The sequence below is a fragment of the Neofelis nebulosa genome, chromosome 4 (assembly GCF_028018385.1).
Source record: "Neofelis nebulosa isolate mNeoNeb1 chromosome 4, mNeoNeb1.pri, whole genome shotgun sequence".
Lineage (NCBI taxonomy): Eukaryota > Metazoa > Chordata > Mammalia > Carnivora > Felidae > Neofelis > Neofelis nebulosa.
This window is the reverse complement of record NC_080785.1, coordinates 3199218-3219555: the sequence shown is the minus strand read 5'-3', so window position 1 is coordinate 3219555 and position 20338 is coordinate 3199218. Positions and strand designations below refer to the sequence as shown.

At 53.8% G+C, this 20338-nt stretch overlaps 1 protein-coding gene and 1 long non-coding RNA gene across 9 annotated transcripts in view; one reads left to right on the top strand and one right to left on the bottom strand.

Annotated features, from left to right (window-relative positions):
• Positions 1–14535, top strand: part of LOC131508688 (uncharacterized) — a 29919-nt gene extending 15384 nt beyond the window's left edge. For 5 of the 6 annotated variants that reach the window (XR_009260101.1, XR_009260100.1, XR_009260099.1 and 2 more), the window contains 6 exons: positions 1391–1463; positions 2065–2364; positions 2728–3393; positions 3859–4021; positions 12246–12334; positions 12813–14535. This is a non-coding gene — a long non-coding RNA (uncharacterized LOC131508688). The remainder of the gene's footprint in view (positions 1–1390; positions 1464–2064; positions 2365–2727; positions 3394–3858; positions 4022–12245; positions 12335–12812) is intronic. The other variant, XR_009260103.1, reaches the window with a different exon arrangement.
• The window catches only part of PAXIP1 (PAX interacting protein 1), a 51190-nt gene continuing 35279 nt past the window's right edge, over positions 4428–20338 (bottom strand). For 2 of the 3 annotated variants that reach the window (XM_058723694.1, XM_058723695.1), the window contains 12 exons: positions 20055–20192; positions 19317–19438; positions 18716–18900; positions 17660–17703; positions 15887–15957; positions 14399–14501; positions 13257–13425; positions 7049–7149; positions 5883–6017; positions 5720–5795; positions 5583–5642; positions 4428–4898 (listed from right to left, as the gene is read on the bottom strand). In XM_058723694.1, coding sequence (XP_058579677.1) covers positions 4882–4898; positions 5583–5642; positions 5720–5795; positions 5883–6017; positions 7049–7149; positions 13257–13425; positions 14399–14501; positions 15887–15957; positions 17660–17703; positions 18716–18900; positions 19317–19438; positions 20055–20192 — 1221 coding nt within the window. In that variant the 3' untranslated portion in view covers positions 4428–4881. Of the gene's footprint in view, positions 4899–5582; positions 5643–5719; positions 5796–5826; positions 6018–7048; positions 7150–13256; positions 13426–14398; positions 14502–15886; positions 15958–17659; positions 17704–18715; positions 18901–19316; positions 19439–20054; positions 20193–20338 lie in introns of all 3 variants that reach the window. The other variant, XR_009260097.1, reaches the window with a different exon arrangement.

The following is a 20338-nucleotide window of genomic DNA, read 5'->3' as shown; positions in this document are numbered from 1 at the left end:
CCCATGGCCTGACATAGTGGCGATGCCCATTTGTGTCTGTTCTCCGTACGGCGGCGAAGGAGATGTTCACGGACCCTTGTTCTGTCGTTCTGGAAGTACCTCCCCGTCTGCTGGTTTTGTCTTGTTTCTAACACAGTGAGTCTTTAATCCTTCCTGGGTCGGATGCCTTCTCAGATGTGACGGGCGCCAGAGAAAGATACGCAGACACGTGCACGCACGCACACGGATGCATTTGCGTGTAACTCTACACGTGGATTCGGGGTTCTGGCCACTGGGTTTGAGAGGGTTCAGTTCAAGTCTGTGGAAGAGCAGGCGGTGAACTTGCAAGAAGTTCTCCCCAACCTCCACTCTGCTACTCGCTGGTTTAACTGGTCTTCATTTCCTTCTTTCTTAAAAGCCAGCGAAACACACAGAATTGACAACGTCCGTCATTTCTGAGTGTCCAATTATCTGCCTCGTTCGGTAACCGTCACCCCTGTCCTCTCCAGAACTTCACTGTCCCCAACTGAGACTCTGTCCCCATGGAACACGAACTCCCCATCCCTTACCCAGCCCCCGGTGCCCACCGCCCACAGTCTATATGGATTTGACGGCTCTAGGGCCCCCCCCCCCCAGAAGTTGACTCACGCAGTATTTGTCCCTTGTGACTCCCTTATTTGAGCACAACATCCCCGGGGTTGACCCATGTTGTAGCAGGTGTCAGGATCTCAAGACCCGTCGGTCCCACAGGCTACCTTTGGCTTCTCCAGGTTCATTAGCAGATAGACACTCGGGTTGTTCCCCACGCTTGGCTGCTGCGACTACTGCTTAAGAACGGGGGTGTGTAAATGTCTCACGAAGAGCCTGCTTTCAAACCTTTTGGGTAAAGACCCAGAAGTGGAATCGCTGGGTCTTAGGGCGCTTTACTTTTATGCTTCGAGGACCCTCCACACCGCTTTCCGGGGCAGCTGCACCGGTTGACATTCCCACCAGCGGTGCACGAGGGGTCGTTTCTCTACCTCCTGGTTTTTCTTTTTTTTGACAGCAGCCGTCCTGATGGGTGGGAGGTGGTGTTTCACTGTGGCTGTGATCTCCGTTTCCCTGACGATGAGGATACTGAGCACCTTACTGGCCATTCCCCTTCTTTGGAGACACAGCTATGAAGTCCTTTGCCCATTTTAAAATCAGGCTTTTTTCTTGTGGTGGAGTTGGAGTCTTTATATACTCCAGACCTGAGCTCCTTATGTGATACAGGATTGGCAAATGTTTTCTCCCATTCAGTAGCTTGTCTTTTCACTGCTGGTGGTGTCTGTTGGTACGTAACAGGCTTGAATTTTGATGCCCGATTTACCTGTTTTCGCTCTGTTGCTTGTGCAGACAAGCGCATGCCTCAAAGGCGTTTTTTACACAGGATCGGAGGGAAGCAGGAAAGGCCTTCCGGGGCAGTGAGCAGGAGAGGCTGCCGGACGGAGCGGCAGGAAGCGGTGCGTGTGGCTGACGGGACCGAGGGGCTGGGTGGGGACGTCCCAAGGCATTGGGACTTCAGGCCGCACAGCCTGGGTACCTTCTTCTTAGTGGGATTGTGGGACAGTACGGAGGGCAGCAGGGAAGGGAAGAGACAGGAGGCAAGATGAGCCCGGCGGGAATGGGGACGGACAGACGTGACCATCTGTGCAGGTGAGCTGAGGGGACGTGTGGACAGGCGGTGAGGCGGGGGACAGCCGGAGGATGTGCCAGCCGCGGCAGCTCGGAGGCGGCCATCGGGTGTGACGAGAACGGGGGCGGGGCGATGGGGCCTGCCGGGTGCGCGGCGGCTGATGGAACAGACGTGGGAGTGCAGTCACCGGTGGGTGTGCAGAGGCAGCTAGGTTCCCGCGGACGCAGACCTTCCTTAACTGCACACTTGCTTTCTAATCGAGCAGACATCGGGGACTCGGGAGGGCTCCCCGAGAGCGCGGGTGCCTGGGTTGAGGGGCTTTGCCTCCTGCCTGCGGGCCGTCTCCGGGGCCTTGCTCGCTCGCAAGCCACCGGGTTTGAAGAACGTGGCGTCGTGTGGCCGATCCCACTCAACCGTTCCTTCTGCAGTCCCCAGAGGTGGATTACAACACGTCCAACCTTTCCCGGTGACCGCGGGGACACGCAGGATTTCTCCCACTCTCCTCTCGACACGCTGCACCTCCCGCTGCAAATGGACACCCCTTTTGCCACCCGTCTGTGGCAGGGAACAGAATTCCGGGGGCTACGGTCTTGGAGCTTCTCAGATGGACCGTCCACCTCCTCACCGGCACTCGCGGTGCCAAAGGGAGCCCGCACGGGTGGCCGCCGGCCCTCCAGACACGACGCGGCCACACCGGGTCCCCGAGCATGGAAGCGAGCCTCATGCAGGTAAGGAGCTGGTTTTCATCTTATTTAGGATTAGCTTTAACTTAAAAACGGCCACGAACTTTGTTGCTGGGAAACAGTCCTGCTTAGAATAGCTTGGGCACGTACACCTTTTTAAACTGTAAGTGGCATGAAATCTAAATACAGAGAAACCATTTCTAATGAAAATTTATTGTCAGAATCGAGTTGCGCTCTAAGCGTAAAATACACAATAGATTATTTAAAGACGGCACTGAGAAAACCACCGCCATCGCGGTGATCTAATATTGATGATCTGTCACTGGGACAATATTTTAGATACGCTGGCGTGGCGTTAAATAAAATTGCGACACTTAAAAGTTGTTTCAATTTTCATGTGGCTACTAGGAATTTTTAAATCGCACATGTAGTGCCTACTTCTGCTGAACAACCCTGAGCCAGACAACACGGGATGAAGACTTCGTTTTCTTAAGAGAAAAGAACTCCTCTCATCAACTTCCGTGAGAAGCGTTTACCTGAAGTCTCTATTCTTACGTGTTCCTCTGGAGCTTCCCTGGAGCCGCCAAATCCGTGCTCGACAGCTGCGTGAGCCAGCTGGCTGCAGACAGCTCCTGGAGTGCTTAAGGATGATTTCTTGGCAGCTTTTGGAAAAAAACGCTAATTGAAAGGTTAATCAAATCAGTCATCCTCGCGTGTTGGTTAAGCAGACGCCCCGTCTCCGCCGCAGACTGAACAGATGCGGGGCTCTGCGTCCGCGCCTTCACTCTTGAGCACGGAAGCAGTGGGGTGGCATTCTGAATCGAAATCGTGTTCTCGGTTGGGAAACTCTGCTTCCCTTTCAGGATCTTGCGGGATCTACGTTGGTAGCGACACTAATTCCGATTCTACAGGGGATTTTTTTGTTTGTTTATTCTGAGAGGGGGAGAGAGAGAATCCCAAGCAGCCTCCACACTGTTGGCACAGAGTCCAAGGCGGGGCTTGGATCCCTGAACCGACGTGAGACGAAGTCAAGTCAGACACTTGACCAACCGGGCCACCCAGGCGCCTCTGCAGGTGAGTGTTCCTAAGTCTGCTTAGGCGCAAAATTATTAGCTTCTAAGCAGGCACATTTTGTTAAAAATACAAGTAAATGCCAGAATATGCACTGTTCGTAGCACATACTTAAAGAGCTCAAGATAAATACTCCCAGTAGCCGACAACAATAAATAGGTGTCAGTCACGCTAAGACTGAGGGTGTGCCCACACGGTAATCGGGCAGGTCACTGGGAAACACACAGAAGGTCAAGGGTTAGACAGGGGAGAATCACTTGAAGACACTGACCCGTACCTTAAAATTACGAAGTGTGTGGTGATGTCCCTTCCACCTGTAGAAAGAACTCCACGTGGTCCCACCCCAGCAGAGCTGAACACCCGAAGAAACAGTGTCCTGAGCGTGTGATCGTCACCGGAGCCCTACAGGAACACTAAGAGTTCCCAACATGGAATTCAATTCGTTCTGTGTTCATGTTTTTAACGCAGGTGTTCCGCCTAAACCAAGTTCAAGAGTTAAACTGTAGAGGCTGTGCGGTTAAAGAATAAGCCATCAAGTGGGTCACAACTGTTTCAAGGAAGACGTCTGTTTCTAGGAAGGCATTTCGGGAATCGTTATGGAAGCAAACTCTGAACACGCCAGATGAGCAGGGTAAGAGCACCTCTGTGGTGGAACTGCTTAAATACGCTCCTGTACTGAACAGGACAGCGTAAGGAATGTGCTAGGACTGACCTACCTGCTAAGACAGTGGTCTCTCGTTATTTGATGGTACCCACCATCCAACAGGAAGTGTGTGAGAGCCACGTGTGGGGCAGGAGCCGGATGGATATGTGGTGTCCGAGGTTCCGACTGGTCGGTGTCCGCATCGCAGGGGTTGCTGAACGTTCTGGGTACCCCTCTGCTTGGGAGCGTATTACATTGGCAGAGAATGGCTGCCTTCCAGAAATGATTTCTTTGGGGAAAACTTAGAATATATTTTGTCTTGGAATGACTTAAAATGTGATCCAGCTTGATGCACGTCATATAAATGATGCCAAAAAAAAAAATACAGAATAAATTCTAAGTTCAAAAGTACATTTATTTAAAATGTGGGCAAGATATCAATATAAAAGAAAAGAGTATAAGAAATAAAAATAATCAAAGTACAAAACATTTCAAATCTTTAACATCATAATTTAGAGATAGCAAGGTCTTTATTTACACCATTTTATTTGTAGTTGAAGTTCTGTTAACAGTGTTGTGAAAACATTTAAAAACCTGGCAAATGAATCATAAAACCTAATGTGGGCTCATAAATTCATATAATACAAAACATAATTTATGTTTCCTCAGAATAAAATTACACATCTTAAAAAGATGCAGCATATGTATCCTATTGGTTTTCCTGCTCTAGAGTGCCTGCCTCCCAAAGCAGCTGGCAAACGCGGGCCTCTGCAGGAAGCGGGTCCGTCCACCCGACGGCGGCTGCGGCCGGGCCCGTGCCCAGGACTCCAGTCGCGGTGCGGATGCCATCAGTTAAATTTATACGTAGGTTTGTTGAGGAAAACACGCTTCGAACACGAGGCAAGCTTACATCCCTACGGGACCCCAAGTCTCGTTAACCAGTGTCAGGGCCCGTCTAAGACCCTGGACCGCGTTCCTCATACCCACTCAAACCAGGCAACCCGGATCAGGGGCAGCTTTCCACGTGCCCCGCACGGACTGCCACGGCCCGCGTACCCCAGCCTCTCTGCGGCGGGGCCTGGGACCAGCGCCCGTGAAGAGCCAGCGCGGCCACCCCGCGGAGGCGGCGAAGCCGAGGCCGCATCACGGCGGATGCCCCTTTCGGCCACAAGGCAGAGCCCAGGCAGCTGCCCCTGGGGCCCCGCATAGGACCCCGCCCCCCACCCCGGCAGCTCTCCACGCAGGCTCCGTTCCATCTCTAGACAGGACACGAGGCCCCTGAGAGGACACCCCCCACATCACCCAGATGACTTCTAAAGCCGTTCTTTCTGAAAGTCAAGGTGGCACAGACTAGACATTCACAAACGTCTAAAAATCTGGAAAAGATGTAAGAGTACGAACCGTATGAAGACAGATGCTTCTAGCTTACGGCAGGGCACCTGCAGCGATCCAGCCGGCCTCTTACCGCCCGCACCACACGGATGCGTGCGGTTCCGATCCTAGTGGGGACGGGGGCCCTGCACCGAGCCGCCTTCAGAAAAAGGATATGATTCATAGTCCAGTGTCTGCGTGAGCACCCCGGTGAGCACGAACTCTGCGTTATGGACGTCTGAAAGAGAGGGGCGGACCGTGAGGACGGACGCACTGCTGTGCGCTCACGCCCACAAACACGGCAACACACCGTACCTATGCCCCGTGCGAAATACTCCCGACATAAGTGAAGGTCGTTCTCGCAGGATATTAAGATGATCTCTGATAAGCTCTAAGGAAAAGAAAGGGAGTTTATCGGTCACCGAACAGTGAATCTCGTCGGGGACGGCGAGGAGTCAGCTGTTTCCCTTCTATCCACCTTATTTTGCTTGTGCTCCACAAGTTTCCGGAAAGACGGCTGTTTAGACAGTACTCGTCCCCCTGCACATTCCACGATCGCCTTCATGGTTGACAGGCTTGGGCAGATTCCAGGCGTGATGTAAAAATATTTTGCCTAAAAATGAAACGAAAATACGTGCACTTTGAATCGTTAGGGTACGTCAGTCTTCATAAATCCTACCCTGAGAGTTTCGACAAAATGTGTCGTCTCGGGAAGTTCCGGAAGGAAGTACCACCCCGCTGCAAGTCCCCAGCCTGAGACGGGCCTGGAGGAAGCCGGGAGGTAAGTGTGGAAAAAACAAGCCTGTCCTTATGTCAGGTGTGAGCTGTGAGGAGTACAAGTGACTGGAACTGACGTTCCTAAAAGACACGAAGAATTCTGTGGGATCGGGAGGAACAGTGTAAACATTTTTCACAATTTCCATAGAATTCTAAATGGGCATTAGATCATCCCCCTCCGTCTGTCAAGCGCGAGGCAGGCACAGCGCCTGTGTTCTCTTCGTTACCCGGGCCTGGTTGGCGCTCCGACTAGGAAATGATCCTGACGGTTAAGATTCAGTTTCCTAACGCCTTTGTTTTCAAGTGTTCCATAAAGCACGGTGTTAAACTGCTTGCAGGAAAAGAACTAACGTTTGGAAAACGCTGCTGTTTCGAGGGAGATACACCCTAACGGCATTCTCGTGCCTCAGCTGGTTCCTTAAGTGTAAAAACAGAACAGCCTGAACGTTTTGTTGTGTGTGTCCAAGGAGCTTCTCTAACAAATGTTTAAACATCTTCAGTCTTGAGTTACTCAGGCATACATTCAATTCACGTTTTGCCAAGAATCTTCTTTCTCCAGCTGCGTGTGCGTCTAATGAGAAGAGCGTTAAGTAGCAAAGATTTGTTAAAAGCAGAAAACCCAACTTAAATGCCTCACACCGATTAAGTTATCCCTGGCCACGCGCTCTGAAGGCCCAGGTACACCGCGCGCTCCCGACAGCCAGCAGGGCGCGGGGCTCCGGAGGCGCAATGGGTCTCCCCGGCCAAGACCTCCAGTAACATGTCCCGGGAGGAGCACCAGGCTCCCCCCCACCCCCCCGCCGGGCGTGTGTCACCTCCAACCGTGTCATCTGTAACTCCGTGGGGACCTTTCCCTTTAAAGTGTACCTTGAAGAGTGGAGAAGCATGCGCCCTCTTCAAGGACTCTTCCAGACTGAAGGAGAACAGCACTTCGGCCTCAGCGTCTCGGAGGAGGTAGTTCTGCTCATCTGGAAGACAAGAGCTGCCCGCTCAACAAAGTGCAGACTCAGGGGACACGGGCCGTGCACCCCAGAGGTCGTGCCGCCGGTCAAGTGCACGCCGCTCGAGGCTCACGCTTCCCTGGGAAAGCTCTGACTCCGGAAATGTCAGCCGTATGTCTGACAGTGTCACTCACTCTGCCCCGGAAACAGCCAGAGCAGGTGAAGGACCGTGCGTCTCCACCTTCTGAGGTTATAAGCTCGTGGGAGACAGTGGACTGAGAGGAAGGGCCCCTCCCGGCCGCCGCTTTGCACTGTTTCAGGGAGCTCATGGGGAGGTCAAGAACCCCAGGCCCCAAACGACCAGCTCGGAACGAGCATCACACCCAGCGTGTGTGTGAAATACCACAAGTCTCAGACTCCATGACCTGATGACCAATGAATCTTTATAGATCTGACAAAAACACATTCCGTTTAAATACCGGACAGCGTATAGCACCTTAGAAAGAACGGTTTCACCCGACTTAGAAGCCTTTGGGCAATTTTAATTGGTTTTCAGAGTTACAAGAAAAGTTAAAGATCACAAAATGTCTTAAGCTTCTCATAAATGTCTCACGATCAGAGAAGCATTTCTTCCTTTCCTTGTTTTCTAAGAGTAACCCAGTAGCATCACAGTGCTCTAGCCAGACGGCACGCTGCTCCCCGACACGGTGGCTCAGGCCGGGGACACGTGCTCCTTCAGCCACACGTCCTTCTCTTAACAGGGATGCTTTAAAAATGTAAAAACCGGTCCTACCTAGCTCACAGGCCAGAGTTTGCCGACCCGGAGCAAAGCAAGCCAATCAGTAAAGAGACCCTGAGATGACGAATGATGAACTGCTAGAGATACGAGGTCAAGTGATCAGCCAATCCGAGAAAGCGGCTCTGCGGTTTTCGGTGGGAAAAGGTATGACTGTCCGAAAATGGGAGAAATGAAAACAAGCAGTTCAGTCACACGGAAAATGTCTGACATGTAAGTTCTAGGGCAAAAGTCGAGGCTGATCTGCCTTCTCAGGAGCTGAAGAGCCCCACGCGGCGTCAGGGGCTTGGATGGAGAGAACGGTCCCCGGAGGAACAGTGGCTCTGACGACCCCATTACGGGGAGATTTCACACAGGAACAGAGCTGCGTCACCCTTGGGAGGAGTCAACCTGAAAGTTAAACTTTTCACAGCCGCACAGCGGAAATGAGCACCCCAGAAAGGGACAGTCTGTAAAAGTAGTGTCTCAATCTCTATAAATCAGAGACAAACACAAAATTACAAAACCACACCCCTAGCACACGATGAAAGCTATCGGGGCCACGTGGGGTGCCAGAACCCCAGCCGAGGGAGCCGGTGCAGGCAGAGAGGGGCCCACCTACAAGGTGGTGCTGGCAATGCTGGGACATGGCTCACACGCGCGGGAACTAGGTAGTAAACACGCGTAGCGTTCTGGAAGCCAGGCTGCTCGCCGTGGGAGAATGGATTTACAAATGCAAGAGCAGAAAAGCCTAGAACTTTCTTGTGCAAAAGCCAGAAGTGTTCAAACACAGAGAGGACAGCCTGAGGGGCCCTGAAGCCAGAATGGCTCTCACTGTCCTAGTCGGGACAGTCTAGGCATCAAGGACAGCATGGTAACAACCCACGGAATGCCAGAGAAAAAGGGCTGCACACAAGGAGATAAACGAGTACATCAAAGGAACGGTGGCAATGGCACACTTCCCAGTACTTCCCCACAGACTTACTACAGCGGAGGTGGCCAGCAGACATTGCCTGCACCCAGGGGTCCCCGTGACCCCCTCCAGTGACACGACAAGTCAGAACCGCGCCACGCCGGCAGGAGCCGCGCGAGGGCACGGCGCCCACCGGAGTTGCCACACTCCATCAGGGGAAGCGGCGGGCAAACCCACACGGAGACGTGACGACCACGTGTGCTTCTGAGCTACCCTGTGGCTTTCAAGGAAGGACATCACGGGGACAACCAGGCAGAGCCGAATGAGGTCTGCAAACCAGACAGTAGCAGCAGATCCTGATTTTGGCGGCTGTGCCGTGGCCGTCTGGCAGAGCATCCTCTTCTGTAGGTAACACACGACATCAGGGATGATGGCGCGTCATCTTGGGAACGTACTCGTTCACGGTTCAGGAGAAGGCAGCGATCTGTACTGTTTGCTGACTGCAACTGTTTGCGAACTTGGGGATTGTTTAAAAAAAGGCGAGAGAGATTTGATTTCAAAAGCCAAACGTGTTCCTTAAAAACCCATCAAATGCTAACAGATGAGTAAAAGACGTGAACCTGACAGCAACGATTCAGATATTAATGACTCCAGATAACCTAAGGTCCATATTCTTGAGAAACTTCAAGCTTTTGGCAAAACAAAAGGTCTTTAAATATGTATTAAATATGTATGTATTAAATATGTATTAAAAACCAACCATTTACACACACCAACAAACTGACCCTAAAGTTCACCCGGAAAGCAAAGACGCAAAGCAGCCAGCTCGACACTGAAGGACGGGAACAAAGATGGGGACCGCCACTGACGGACCTCAGTGCTCCAGCAGACAAGACCATGTGGCACTGGCCAAACAAATAGATCAATGGAGAGAAGCCCAGAGACAGAGCCAAGAAACAATCACCTTGGTTTTTAACAAAGGTGCAAAGGCAATCTGAGCAAAAATCATTTAACAACTGGACGTCCACACGCAAGAAACTGAATCCAGACACAGACTGTACATCCTTCTCAACAAAAAATGCATCACTGACCTGAGTGTAAAACACAAACCATAAATCTTCTAGAACACAGAAGAAAAATCTAGATGACCCTGAATATGGCAATGACTTCAGCTACAACACCAAAGGCACGATCCATGGAAGAAATGTGATAATCTGAACTCCGTTAAAACTGAAAACTTCTGGGGCGCGTGGGTGGCTCAGTCGGTTGAGCATCCAACTTCGGCTCAGGTCACGATCTCACGGTTCGTGGGTTTGAGCCCTGCGTTGGGTTCTGTGCTGACAGCTCAGAGCCTGAAGGTTGCTTCGGATTCTGTCTCTCTCTCTCTCTCTCTCTCTCTCTCTCTCAAAAATAAACATTAGAAAAAATTTAAAAATAACAACTTCCGCTCTGTGAAAGAAAATGTCAAAAAAATGAAGACAAGCCATGAACTTGGAGAAAATATTTGCAAAAAACACATTTGATAAAGGACTGCTATATAAAATATACCAAGACCTCTTAAGATTCAGTAAGAAGACTACCCACTTAAGAAATGGGCAAAACATCTGAACAGACATGGCATCACAGAAGATACAGTGATGGCAAAGATACTCCACATCGTGTGTCATTACCGAAGCGCAGATTAAAACAACCGTAAGATCGCCCTTCTGCAGCTGTGAAAATGGTGGAAACTGCGAACACTGACAACAGCAAATGCAAGCAAGGATGTGGAGCAACGGGAACTCTCCCTGCTGGCGGGAGCGCAAGACAGGGCGGCCAGCTGGGAAGGCAGCTCGGTGGCTTAACAGAACTAAACATACTTTTACCATACAATCCAGCAACCCCACCCCTTGGTATTGGCTCAAGGAGCTGAAAATTTATACCCATGCACAAGCTATACACGAATGACGGCAGTGGCTCTATTTGTAACGGTCGGGACTTGAAAGTTCTGACCTTCAGCAGGTGAACAGATTAACTGTGGTCCGTGCAGACAATGGAGAACCGTTCGGCGCCAAACAGGAACGAGCTATGAAGTGAGGAGACGGGGAGGAGGCTTACGTGCCTATCACAAAGTGAAAGAAGGCCACTCTGGAAAGGATACGTGCTGTAGGAGTCCAAATGCAGGACGTCTAGAGAAGGCAATGATTATAAAGTGGAAACACTCTCTTATGTCTGGAAATTTAGGGGATCAAATATGAAACGTCTGAACAGTTACTATTAAATAGTAAACGTTTATATTACAACTAAACCACCTTCTAACCCTCAGACATCAACAGTTATTCCAGAAATAAATGAGTCAATCAGAACTTCTGTGACACAGGAAATGCCATAAACTTTATAAAAAGCTAAAAGAATCACGTGTCACCAACTGGCAAACTTGGTAAACTAAGTCAAATTTCCATTAAGGAACAGCCCATATCATTCTAAAGTTTACAACTGTTACAAAAACTTGGGAGCTAATCTGTATGTCTATAGTAATTGTTTCTACAAATGTTTTCTTTTGCCTGCATTTATTTCATTAATAGCTTTTAAGAACAAAAACATTAATTTCAACCAGAAGAGTCTCTACAGTTATCCTCGTTACTTGCAGATTCTGCATTTGTGAGTCTGCCTACTTGCTACAATTTACTTGTAAACTTCTGCATCGCTCGCAGAGACGCGCAGAGCAGTGACAAACCCGAGGACCAGACGCGCACGTTCCCAGTGGGGGCTGAATAAGGCAATGCTGGGCCTTCATCCGGTTTATACCACCAACAGTTTCCTTTCTGTGGTCTATTTAGTGCTAATTTTCCCACACGTTTATGCTTTCTGCTGGTGGCTGGTCTCAAAAGTGCCAGCACGGAGCGCGGCCGTGCTCCCAGGGAAGAGGCCGCAGGAGACCCGGTGGCCTCCTTCGGTGTCGGTTATGTGCGGCTGGCCAGGCGCTCGGTGCGAGGGGGCCAAGAGCAGGTGTTAACACGGGCTCTTTGACACAGCGCACACGTACGTGATGTTTTCCAGATACACACGAGGGTACGTATGGATCGGCTGATGAGGACAGGACCAGGGGCTCACAGGAGCCCAGTCCTGCTTCCTCTGGGAGCGATGGTTCAGTGCTCAGGAACCCGTGTCTGTGGCTACTCTGTAGGACGTAACACCAGGAATGACAGGGATCAACTATATTATTGTCGTTGAGAATTCAGGTTTTTTCATTATTACTGATTTTCAGGTAAATGATTCTTTTCTATGACTGACTTGGATAGAACATCACAGAATTTTAAGTTTGGTTTAGCTTTGCTATAAACAACAAACCTAAGTGTCTGCAAACAAGTTATTTTTCTGGATCATACTTTCTCATCTGTATGTTAGACTACATGAACTTCAAAATACGTGTGCTTTTTATTAATTTTTTTACAGTAAGGACTGAATCAGATTTAAACACGAGTGGCTGAGAAAACGACACGGATCTGCAATATGACAACATGTCCCCGTCAGGGAGAAGTCAGGTTAGAGCGTGAGGGCAGTGAGGACGGGAGGGTCTCTGCTGTCCTGGGGCATCCACGGCATCCCCCTGCCCCAGGGGTAGAACGAGCGGGCACAGCCGAGATAGTGGGAGGAGAGCCCTGGGCCCAGGGCAGGTGGCTGCGGAGAAACAGGACAGTGGGTGCGTCCTGACAGGGGGCCGGTCACTGCTGTCGATGCCACATGATGGGGGGGGCGGGGCCCACAAGGGAGCTAAGACTCCGCACCACTGCGAGATCGCAGTGAAGCTTGTCCGGGCCACGTACCTGCTCTCCTGCTCCACCTGCACCAGTGGCCAGGTGAGGGCTCAGGATGTGTGCGTGGGGGGGCATGTGGGCTGGGAGCACCACACGGGGGGTGGGGGGTGGGGGGTGGGGGGTCACACTGCTGCTGCTTCCACTAAAAGCACTTCGGTCCACCGATCCGTGTAACAAAACCTATGCTTTCTCTGCCGTCTCTAAGCACGACCACCTAGAAGGACTTCGCTCCTGGTGCCCTGAACGACGCGGGGCAGATGAGGAGGGGCGGACGACCAGCCCTCTGACGGAGCCTGCAATCACAGCTGTGCCCGGACACCCCTGGACGCCATCCCTGTACCCTGTGCTGCACGCGGGATCGCACTGCACGGCCAGCACCCGAACCGAACACACGCATCAGGATCGGGAAGCGGCGAGGCGGAGGCCTTATTCCCCCCAACGTCCAAACGCCGAAGCCTTCCTATTTCCCGGTACAAGGCAAAAGTATCAAATGACTCACTGGGACGTGGGAGACGTTTATGAATTTAATGGTGAGTTATCAAGAGTAAGAAAGCAAATGAGGCGTTTGCTGGGATGAAAGCAGAGATAAAGTCGAGAAAAACACGTGTCGGTTTTCCACATTAGCAACGGAGCTGTGGACGCTACGTACCGATAAACGTCTGACACTTGAAACACTCTTCCAGCCAGTCTGGCGTCACGATGTGCTTCACCACGGAGATGGCCGTCAGGAACTTCACCGTGCGCGTCACTTTGCTGGCGATGAGGTGTGTGCATTTCTGCGCAGACTCGGCGACCTCGCCCCCAAGGATGTAGAGCTTCTGGAGGGAGGGGCACAGAGCGGAGGTGAGCGCAGGGCCGCACCTGAGCACGGCACACTGCGCTGGCCTGAGAGCTGGGAGACGGCGAGCACAGCAACGCACGTGTACGTGTCCGGAGTCGACCCCGCGCCTTGAGCCAAAACCAGCGATTCCCCGAGGGCCCCCGTATCACACCCCACAGACACGATGCCCGGAGAACGAGGCGGCGCGTTTCATGAAAAGGCGCGAACGTGCCCGGACTTTCTAAGCTGAAATGGGTGTTGATGAGGCACATTAACAGACAGACCCTGTTCATAAAAATTAGAGAAGTGACTGAGAAGACGTGAACATCCAGGAAAGAGCTCAGTAACTAGGCTCAATTTTAAAAGTGAAAAAAATTGATACGGCACTTAGGACGGTTTCTTCCCCTTCAAAACCTGAGCGGTGCGATGAACGAAGCCCACGCGACAACAGGCCGACTTACACCCTCTTAACCGCCGCCCCCAAAACAACAGCCAAGCGAGATGCCCCCTCCCTTGTGCTGTTACTTCCCACAGTACGCTTAAGGCTGCGTTCCCACTTCCTGTCCAAGCACAAGCACGCGGCCGCCCTGATCCCCACCCAGGAGAACCGGCCTGCGGCTTCCCCGACACCGGGGGGGCTTCTGGGACGAGCACGTTCAAGCAGGTTGCTCGCGTTCACAGGACCATAAATGTGGGTCTCGTCTACTCACCCAAGTTACGTTTTCTACTATTAAGAGAGCAAGGGTCTAAGTATAAAACTATAAAAACCACAGAACAAGGTGAAACATCACTTACGATTTAATGGCTACTTTTACTGTAAAAACGACAACAACTGATTTACAAGCCAAAAAGACTGTTGTAGCAGGACGTTCCTGATTAAATGTTCCTTTAACACACTGCTAGCCTAAAGCCAACGTGTACAAAACGGAACGGTGCTAAAACTCCTCCCAGAACGTAGAATGGAATTTCACCTTAATATACTGTTGAACTTGCACAGGCTCAAATCCAGTGAAAAGCACAAAAGGGGTCAATTCTGGTGTTAACTTTTTGGTGGGAGGGGGTAAATCTTCAATTCTGTGAAAGAAAATAAAAATGCTGTTTAGCAAACAACAGATTCTAACAGCTTGCACAAGCCTTCAGAGCTCCGAGTGTGCGGGGTTCCTCGGTAAGGGGCAAGCGCGAGGGCCTCCCCGCCTTGGACGCGGTCACCACCGAGACCGACGCGCTCCGGCTCAGGCGCACGCCGTCTCTTCCTCACCACCCTCCCCCCGCCCCCCCCCCCCCCCCCCACACACACAAAGGTCTCCACGGGCTTTAAAAAGAAAGTGGGGGCTTTAGCCAGCTGTGCCAGTGGAAGCATCCCTCACGGGCCAGGCAGTGACAGGGACATCCCCGGAGCCGCACCTCTGGCAGGCGCCAGGCCCCTGTCCGCTGCCCTGTCTTACACCAGAAGCACAAAGCAAGCGATCTGACTTAGGCACGCATTTTAAATGAAACCTCAGTCTCACGTAGCTGACACTTGAGGCCATTTAGGTAAAATAGTTTTTTAAGGTTTGTTTGTGGCATTTTGATGACAACTTAAAAAATGCGTCATCACACGACCGACACGTTCCTGAACGCTCCTGGAACATGGACTGTGATGTGGGGGTGCAATGGGCCTGATGCAGAGCAGGGGAGAGGCGAGGGAAGCTGGTGACTGCGGAGGACAGCCTCATCGAGTCCGCCTTGGAATTAACGGCTTTTCCACACTCACGAAAAGAAGGAGAAAGGTCCCCGCTCACCCTGCACCTGCCCTGCCTTACGAATCACATGACCCGCACCGGCCAGCCAGCTCTTCGGCAGGCGAGACCACTGCCTCCGCACACGTCCTTCCACGGGGCTCTCGGCCCCTGCCCACCTGGGCTGCGGGGCTCACCTCGGGGACGCAATCCCACACTTGCTCCTGCAGTGCGGCCCGCCAGCCCTTCCCGCCTGCCGCTTTACCGACTGCGGTGGGACACAGTTTTGCTTAAAAATAAAAAGATGAAGGGCGCCTGCGTGGCTCAGCCGGTTGGTTGGGTGTCCGACTTCGGCTCAGGATCGAGCCCCGCGTCGGGCTCTGTGCCGACAGCTCAGAGCCTGGAACCTGCTTCAGATTCTGTGTCTCCCTCTCGCTCTGTCCCTCCCCTGTTCACGCTCTGTCTCTCCCTCAAAAATGAATACACTAAATAATATAAAACTTCTAAAACCAAGAAGATTCAACTTTTTTTTTTTTTTTTTAAACAAAAGAGAAAGACAGATGTGTCTGTCCCCCTTCTGGGCCCGGCAACGAGACCCAGCACAATGAGGTTATAAAGCAAGAGGAAGTCAGAAGAGCCTGTTTTCTATGAAAACGTCCCGGAATCTCCCCAACTGTGAGCGTTTCTAACACAGGCCTGCAGAGAACCCCAACCGTAGCGGCGGGAAGGGGCTGTCCGTACCTGGCTCTTTTGGAAGAAGGCTGGACGTTGGTCACTTCGTTCTGCTTCAGTTTGGGAGGCAGCCTCACGCCCTGTAATCACACCGGTGTCCACGTCAATCGACTGTGCACGAAACACAGCATTTGCCCACACACCCGCATCGGAGAAGCGTCCCTCCGCCACACAGAAGCCAGCCGCGCCTGGATGGCAGCGAGGAGGACGCCGGCCACGGGCCAGAGGGCTTTCTGGAGGGGCCCGTGTGCCTGGCACCTGCCTGCCGGCTGGCCCTTCCCAGCCCAGCTGCCACACGACAGCGTTCGTTCCCGCGTCGTCTGCTGTCCCGACGTGGGATTTGGAAAACACACTCCCTGCAATCACACCCCTAAAACACGGCTGCTCCCGCAACAGAAATCTGGCATGTGGCGGCTCACGAAAGCCGTCCCCGGACGGACCGCCGCGCTGCCAGGGCCTACGCGGGTCACTCGTTTTACTGCGTGAAGCCACTGCCTCTCCATCTCGGGCATTTACCTTCACGTTTTCTAAACACCCCGGCTGTATCCACATGACCGAAAAGAAAGTCGGCGCATCTCCAAAAAACACGCAAGACCCGCTAGCCCGTCAGGCACGGGGCCAGGCTCTCCTCCTCTGACCTTTGCCCTGAGGACACAACCCTCGGCTCCTTAGTCTCCAAACTCCACACGTCGGGGGCAATGAGGAACAATGTAAACTGGCCCCCGAGTCTCTGAGACCCGCGGCTCTGTGACCACCCCACGAAGCCGCGGGACAAGCCGCCGTCCAGGCCCCTGGGGCCGAGCGGGGGAGAACGTGGCCGCGTTCCCACCTTCATCCCGAAGGCCACGGAACATCTCTGCCAGCCGGGCGAGTCAGGAGAATATCTGCTTTCGCTGGTGTGTCAGAGCCAGTCGTGTCTTACCAAATCATAACTACTAGTTTAAGCAAAGAAAAAACACAGGACCACATTATCACTAGCCTACGGGCTCCTTGACAGACTCCGGACGATTCTCGGCAGCTCCCGGGTCAGATTTGGAAAACAAGCAGGGCGGGTCATCACAGAACACAGGCCGGGGTGTCACTGGGTGACCCTGACTGGAGGGTTCCCCTCAGTTCATTGTTTACGGGGACACAACCCCCCAATTAACTCTGTAGTGCTGAGGGACGTGCTGAAAATCAGCGGGCACGTGACTCAAGTCCCTTAATACGAACAGACAGGTGAACACACACGGTGACCCGGGCGTAACCCTAACTCCTACGTCACACGGCCACCCAGCATCCGGGGATCACACGGCGTGGTTACCGCAGCGTGACACGGAAAACGGGACCCGGCGTCCCGGCGTCACACGAGGGAGATGCGGCTGCACGGCCCCTGCAGGAAGGCCGCCCGTCCCCGCTTCCGAGTCAACAGCCACCGGCATCCGACCCCCTCGCGTCCCGGGCCGGCAGCCTCACCCACCGGGGGCCGGCGCACAGTGAGGGGGGGGGTCCCCATCCTGTACCACGGGCAGCGCGACGCGAGTCAGGGCGGCCAGCGCTGTCCCAGGGCTCCTGCCCCGTGAGTGCTCGTGCCTCCCCTCTCGCTGCAGCTCCTCGAGCAGTGCTCCCCCGTGCACACATACGGGCAAGGACAAAAGCACCAACTGAGGGGGAGTGAAGACCCCGGGCGTGCTGAACGTTCTGGGACGCCGTGCTGACAGATCGCCTGAAGAGTCTCGAACGTGCAAACGCGGGTCTGTGCCTACCGCGTTCCCAAGTGACCGGGCCGCTGACTGGACGTACCATCAGCAGTTCTGCCGACACCTTCAGCGGGACCCTCCAGGCATCTAGAGAGAAACGAGTTGCGTTTACAACGACAGACCGTTCAAGCCGAAAAGCCCGTCCGGAAAGCCCTTTTCTGGGGCCGGTAACGTCACCTCAGACACGTCGGTGGCTCAGGGGACATTCATTAAGGATAAACGCAAGCACCACGCTTATGCCGAAAAACGTCTTCAGCACCACGTAAGGGGAGAGCGGCCAGCAGCCGCGGGACGTGCTCGGGTGTCCCGTACTGAGGGTTCTCCAGGTGAGGGACGCGAAGCAACGCGGCACAGCACAGGTGTCCACAGCGGAGCTGCCCCGCAGCCCACCCTGGCGTCACCCTGGAAGCCGTTCCCGGGAACCACAACCACCCGTGACAACGGGAGGCCCACACGGAGGACCACGGCACGTCAGGGTGGCCGAGGGACCAGCGCACCTCCCTACACGATGGCCGTGCTGACTGCTTCAAGGACCGACCACAGGTCTCGGTAAAGCTCCCGGAACTGAAGTCAAACGGGCAGATATGTCCCAGGGAAGCAGACTGTGGCTTAAAACGAAGAGCCATCCAAACACCACACTCAAGAGCCACGATTAAAGCCCCCGGAAAACCAGACTTAATGAGCATTTTGAAAACGGAGCCTATCAAGGCAGAGCTTGAACGGGCATTTTCCGGAGCGCATTCAGCTGAGTGTCAGAGCGTGTCCCGCAGGGCGGGGGTCCGTGTGGCCCAGGACGAGCAGCTGGCAAGGACAGAGGGGAGACCACAGGTGCTGGCCTACAGCCGAAGGAGCGCAGGCGGGCACGGGAGACCAGCAGGGGCAGGCCGGGGAGACCAGACGGAAAAGCGGAGTGCTCCTTCTGTCCCCGGCATCTACTAAAAAGGCAGGAGAGAACACCAAACCGGCAAGAGCCCCCGGGCAGGGTCGGGGGAAGGGACTAAGAGGAAGCCGGCACACAGCGGCGCCTCGGGCAAGCGAGAGGCGGTGGACGCAGTCCAGCACCCGCACTGATGAATCTGACCCGTGAAACTGCACTTACCCAGGAGACTGAAAACCAGGTGCGGGGTAGGGGCAAAGGGCTCCTGCAGACTGAACGTCGTGTAGCGGCCGCAGTGGGCCTGTCTCAGCGCCTCGAAGTTCCCCAGGAGAATGTCGCCAAGCCACTGGGCGTTCACGCACGGTATTCTCCACTCCTTGGCCTTTTCGTACTTCAAACCGGCAGGCCTTTTTGGTTTTGAGGAAAAACACACTTCATTAAATGCCAGAAGCATCTACCGTTCAAACCAGTGTTTCTTTTGCATCTGGTATCAGAGACCCAGCAGGGCTGCCCGAGCCAAGGCGACCGCAGCCCCTGGCTGGCGATCGCGATCCCAGGGTGCGTCCAGGCTCACGCCGCGGTCCCACATCGCCCGCGAGCCCCGCGTCTGTCTTACTCCCCGGACCCGACTCAGCTGACTCAAAGCCCGCGAATTTGAGATTCTAGTTCACCGCAGTGCTTTACGGACGCCTCTGCGAACGTCAAAACTTCACTGCTGTTACTCCCACAGACCGATTCGCGGGCTCCCAACACCGAACTGCTGACACACCCGCCAAGTCGTAAGCGGGCTGAGGAGCCCACGTGGCGTCAGAGGTGTGCTTACTCTTTACAGATGAGCACCGTGTTGCTGCGGCACAGGTAGCCCGTGTACTTGGCGCCTGCCAGGTAAGCCATGAGCTTCAGGTCGTCCCTGTCACTGTCGACAAATCCAGTCACAGAAATAATCTAAGCACAAAGAGAGCAAATAAGGCCAAGACGCAGTGACGATTTAACCCGTGGCCACTTCCTTCTCCGGGCCTGTTCTGTGCACGTGGCGTTCCCGCGGGCAGCTGGCAATGCCGCTCCCGACAATGTCGAAAGCAGCATCCTATTCGCGGGACGCAGGCTACGTCTGTAGCCGGCGGGGGAGACGACCGAGATAGCAGACCCGGGGAAGCTTCTTCTGTGTCGGGAGGACGCTGCTGACGTCACTTTAACAAAGCCGTCCTACTAAGCGTGTAAATACGAACGGGCGAGTTCTGCACCCTCCCGCCCGTCCCAGTCCTGAGGTCGTCGGAGTGAGAGGGCCCACAGGTACCGACGGGCCTGCCCGGTGATGGCCACTCCAGCACAAGACCCCCGCTTTACTCCGGGGCCTTAAGTCGCGTCCGAGACGCTAGAGACCTGGTCAGACTCTCCTATGCGCAGGAGCCTGTGCTGCCAGGCGCACGGGAGGGGAAGTGTCCACCCCGCCTGGGCCCTCGGGCGCCGGGCCAGAGGGAGCCCGCGCGGGAGGCAGAAAGCAGCGCAGGACCTACTCTGCCGGAGGAGGACGAGCACAAAACAAAGCCGAGTCCCTTACGTGCTGAGAACACGGCTTCCCTCCGGGGGGGAAAGCCACCGGGAAGTGAAGGGCACGGTGGGGTGGCATCATCTTCCTCTTCTTCAGGACGGTATTTAGCCAGTGCGCTGTGACACATCTCTTCCTCTCCCTGATCGCCTACCAAACACAGAATCACGGGTCGGTTGTGCTTGGGGCCTTGTGGCTGCAGGGTCACGCACAAAACCGCAGGGCTGGACAGCTACGACGACACCTTCCCGGGATCAGGAAGCCCTCGCGGGAATGTCACGACATCTAGCCCTCGA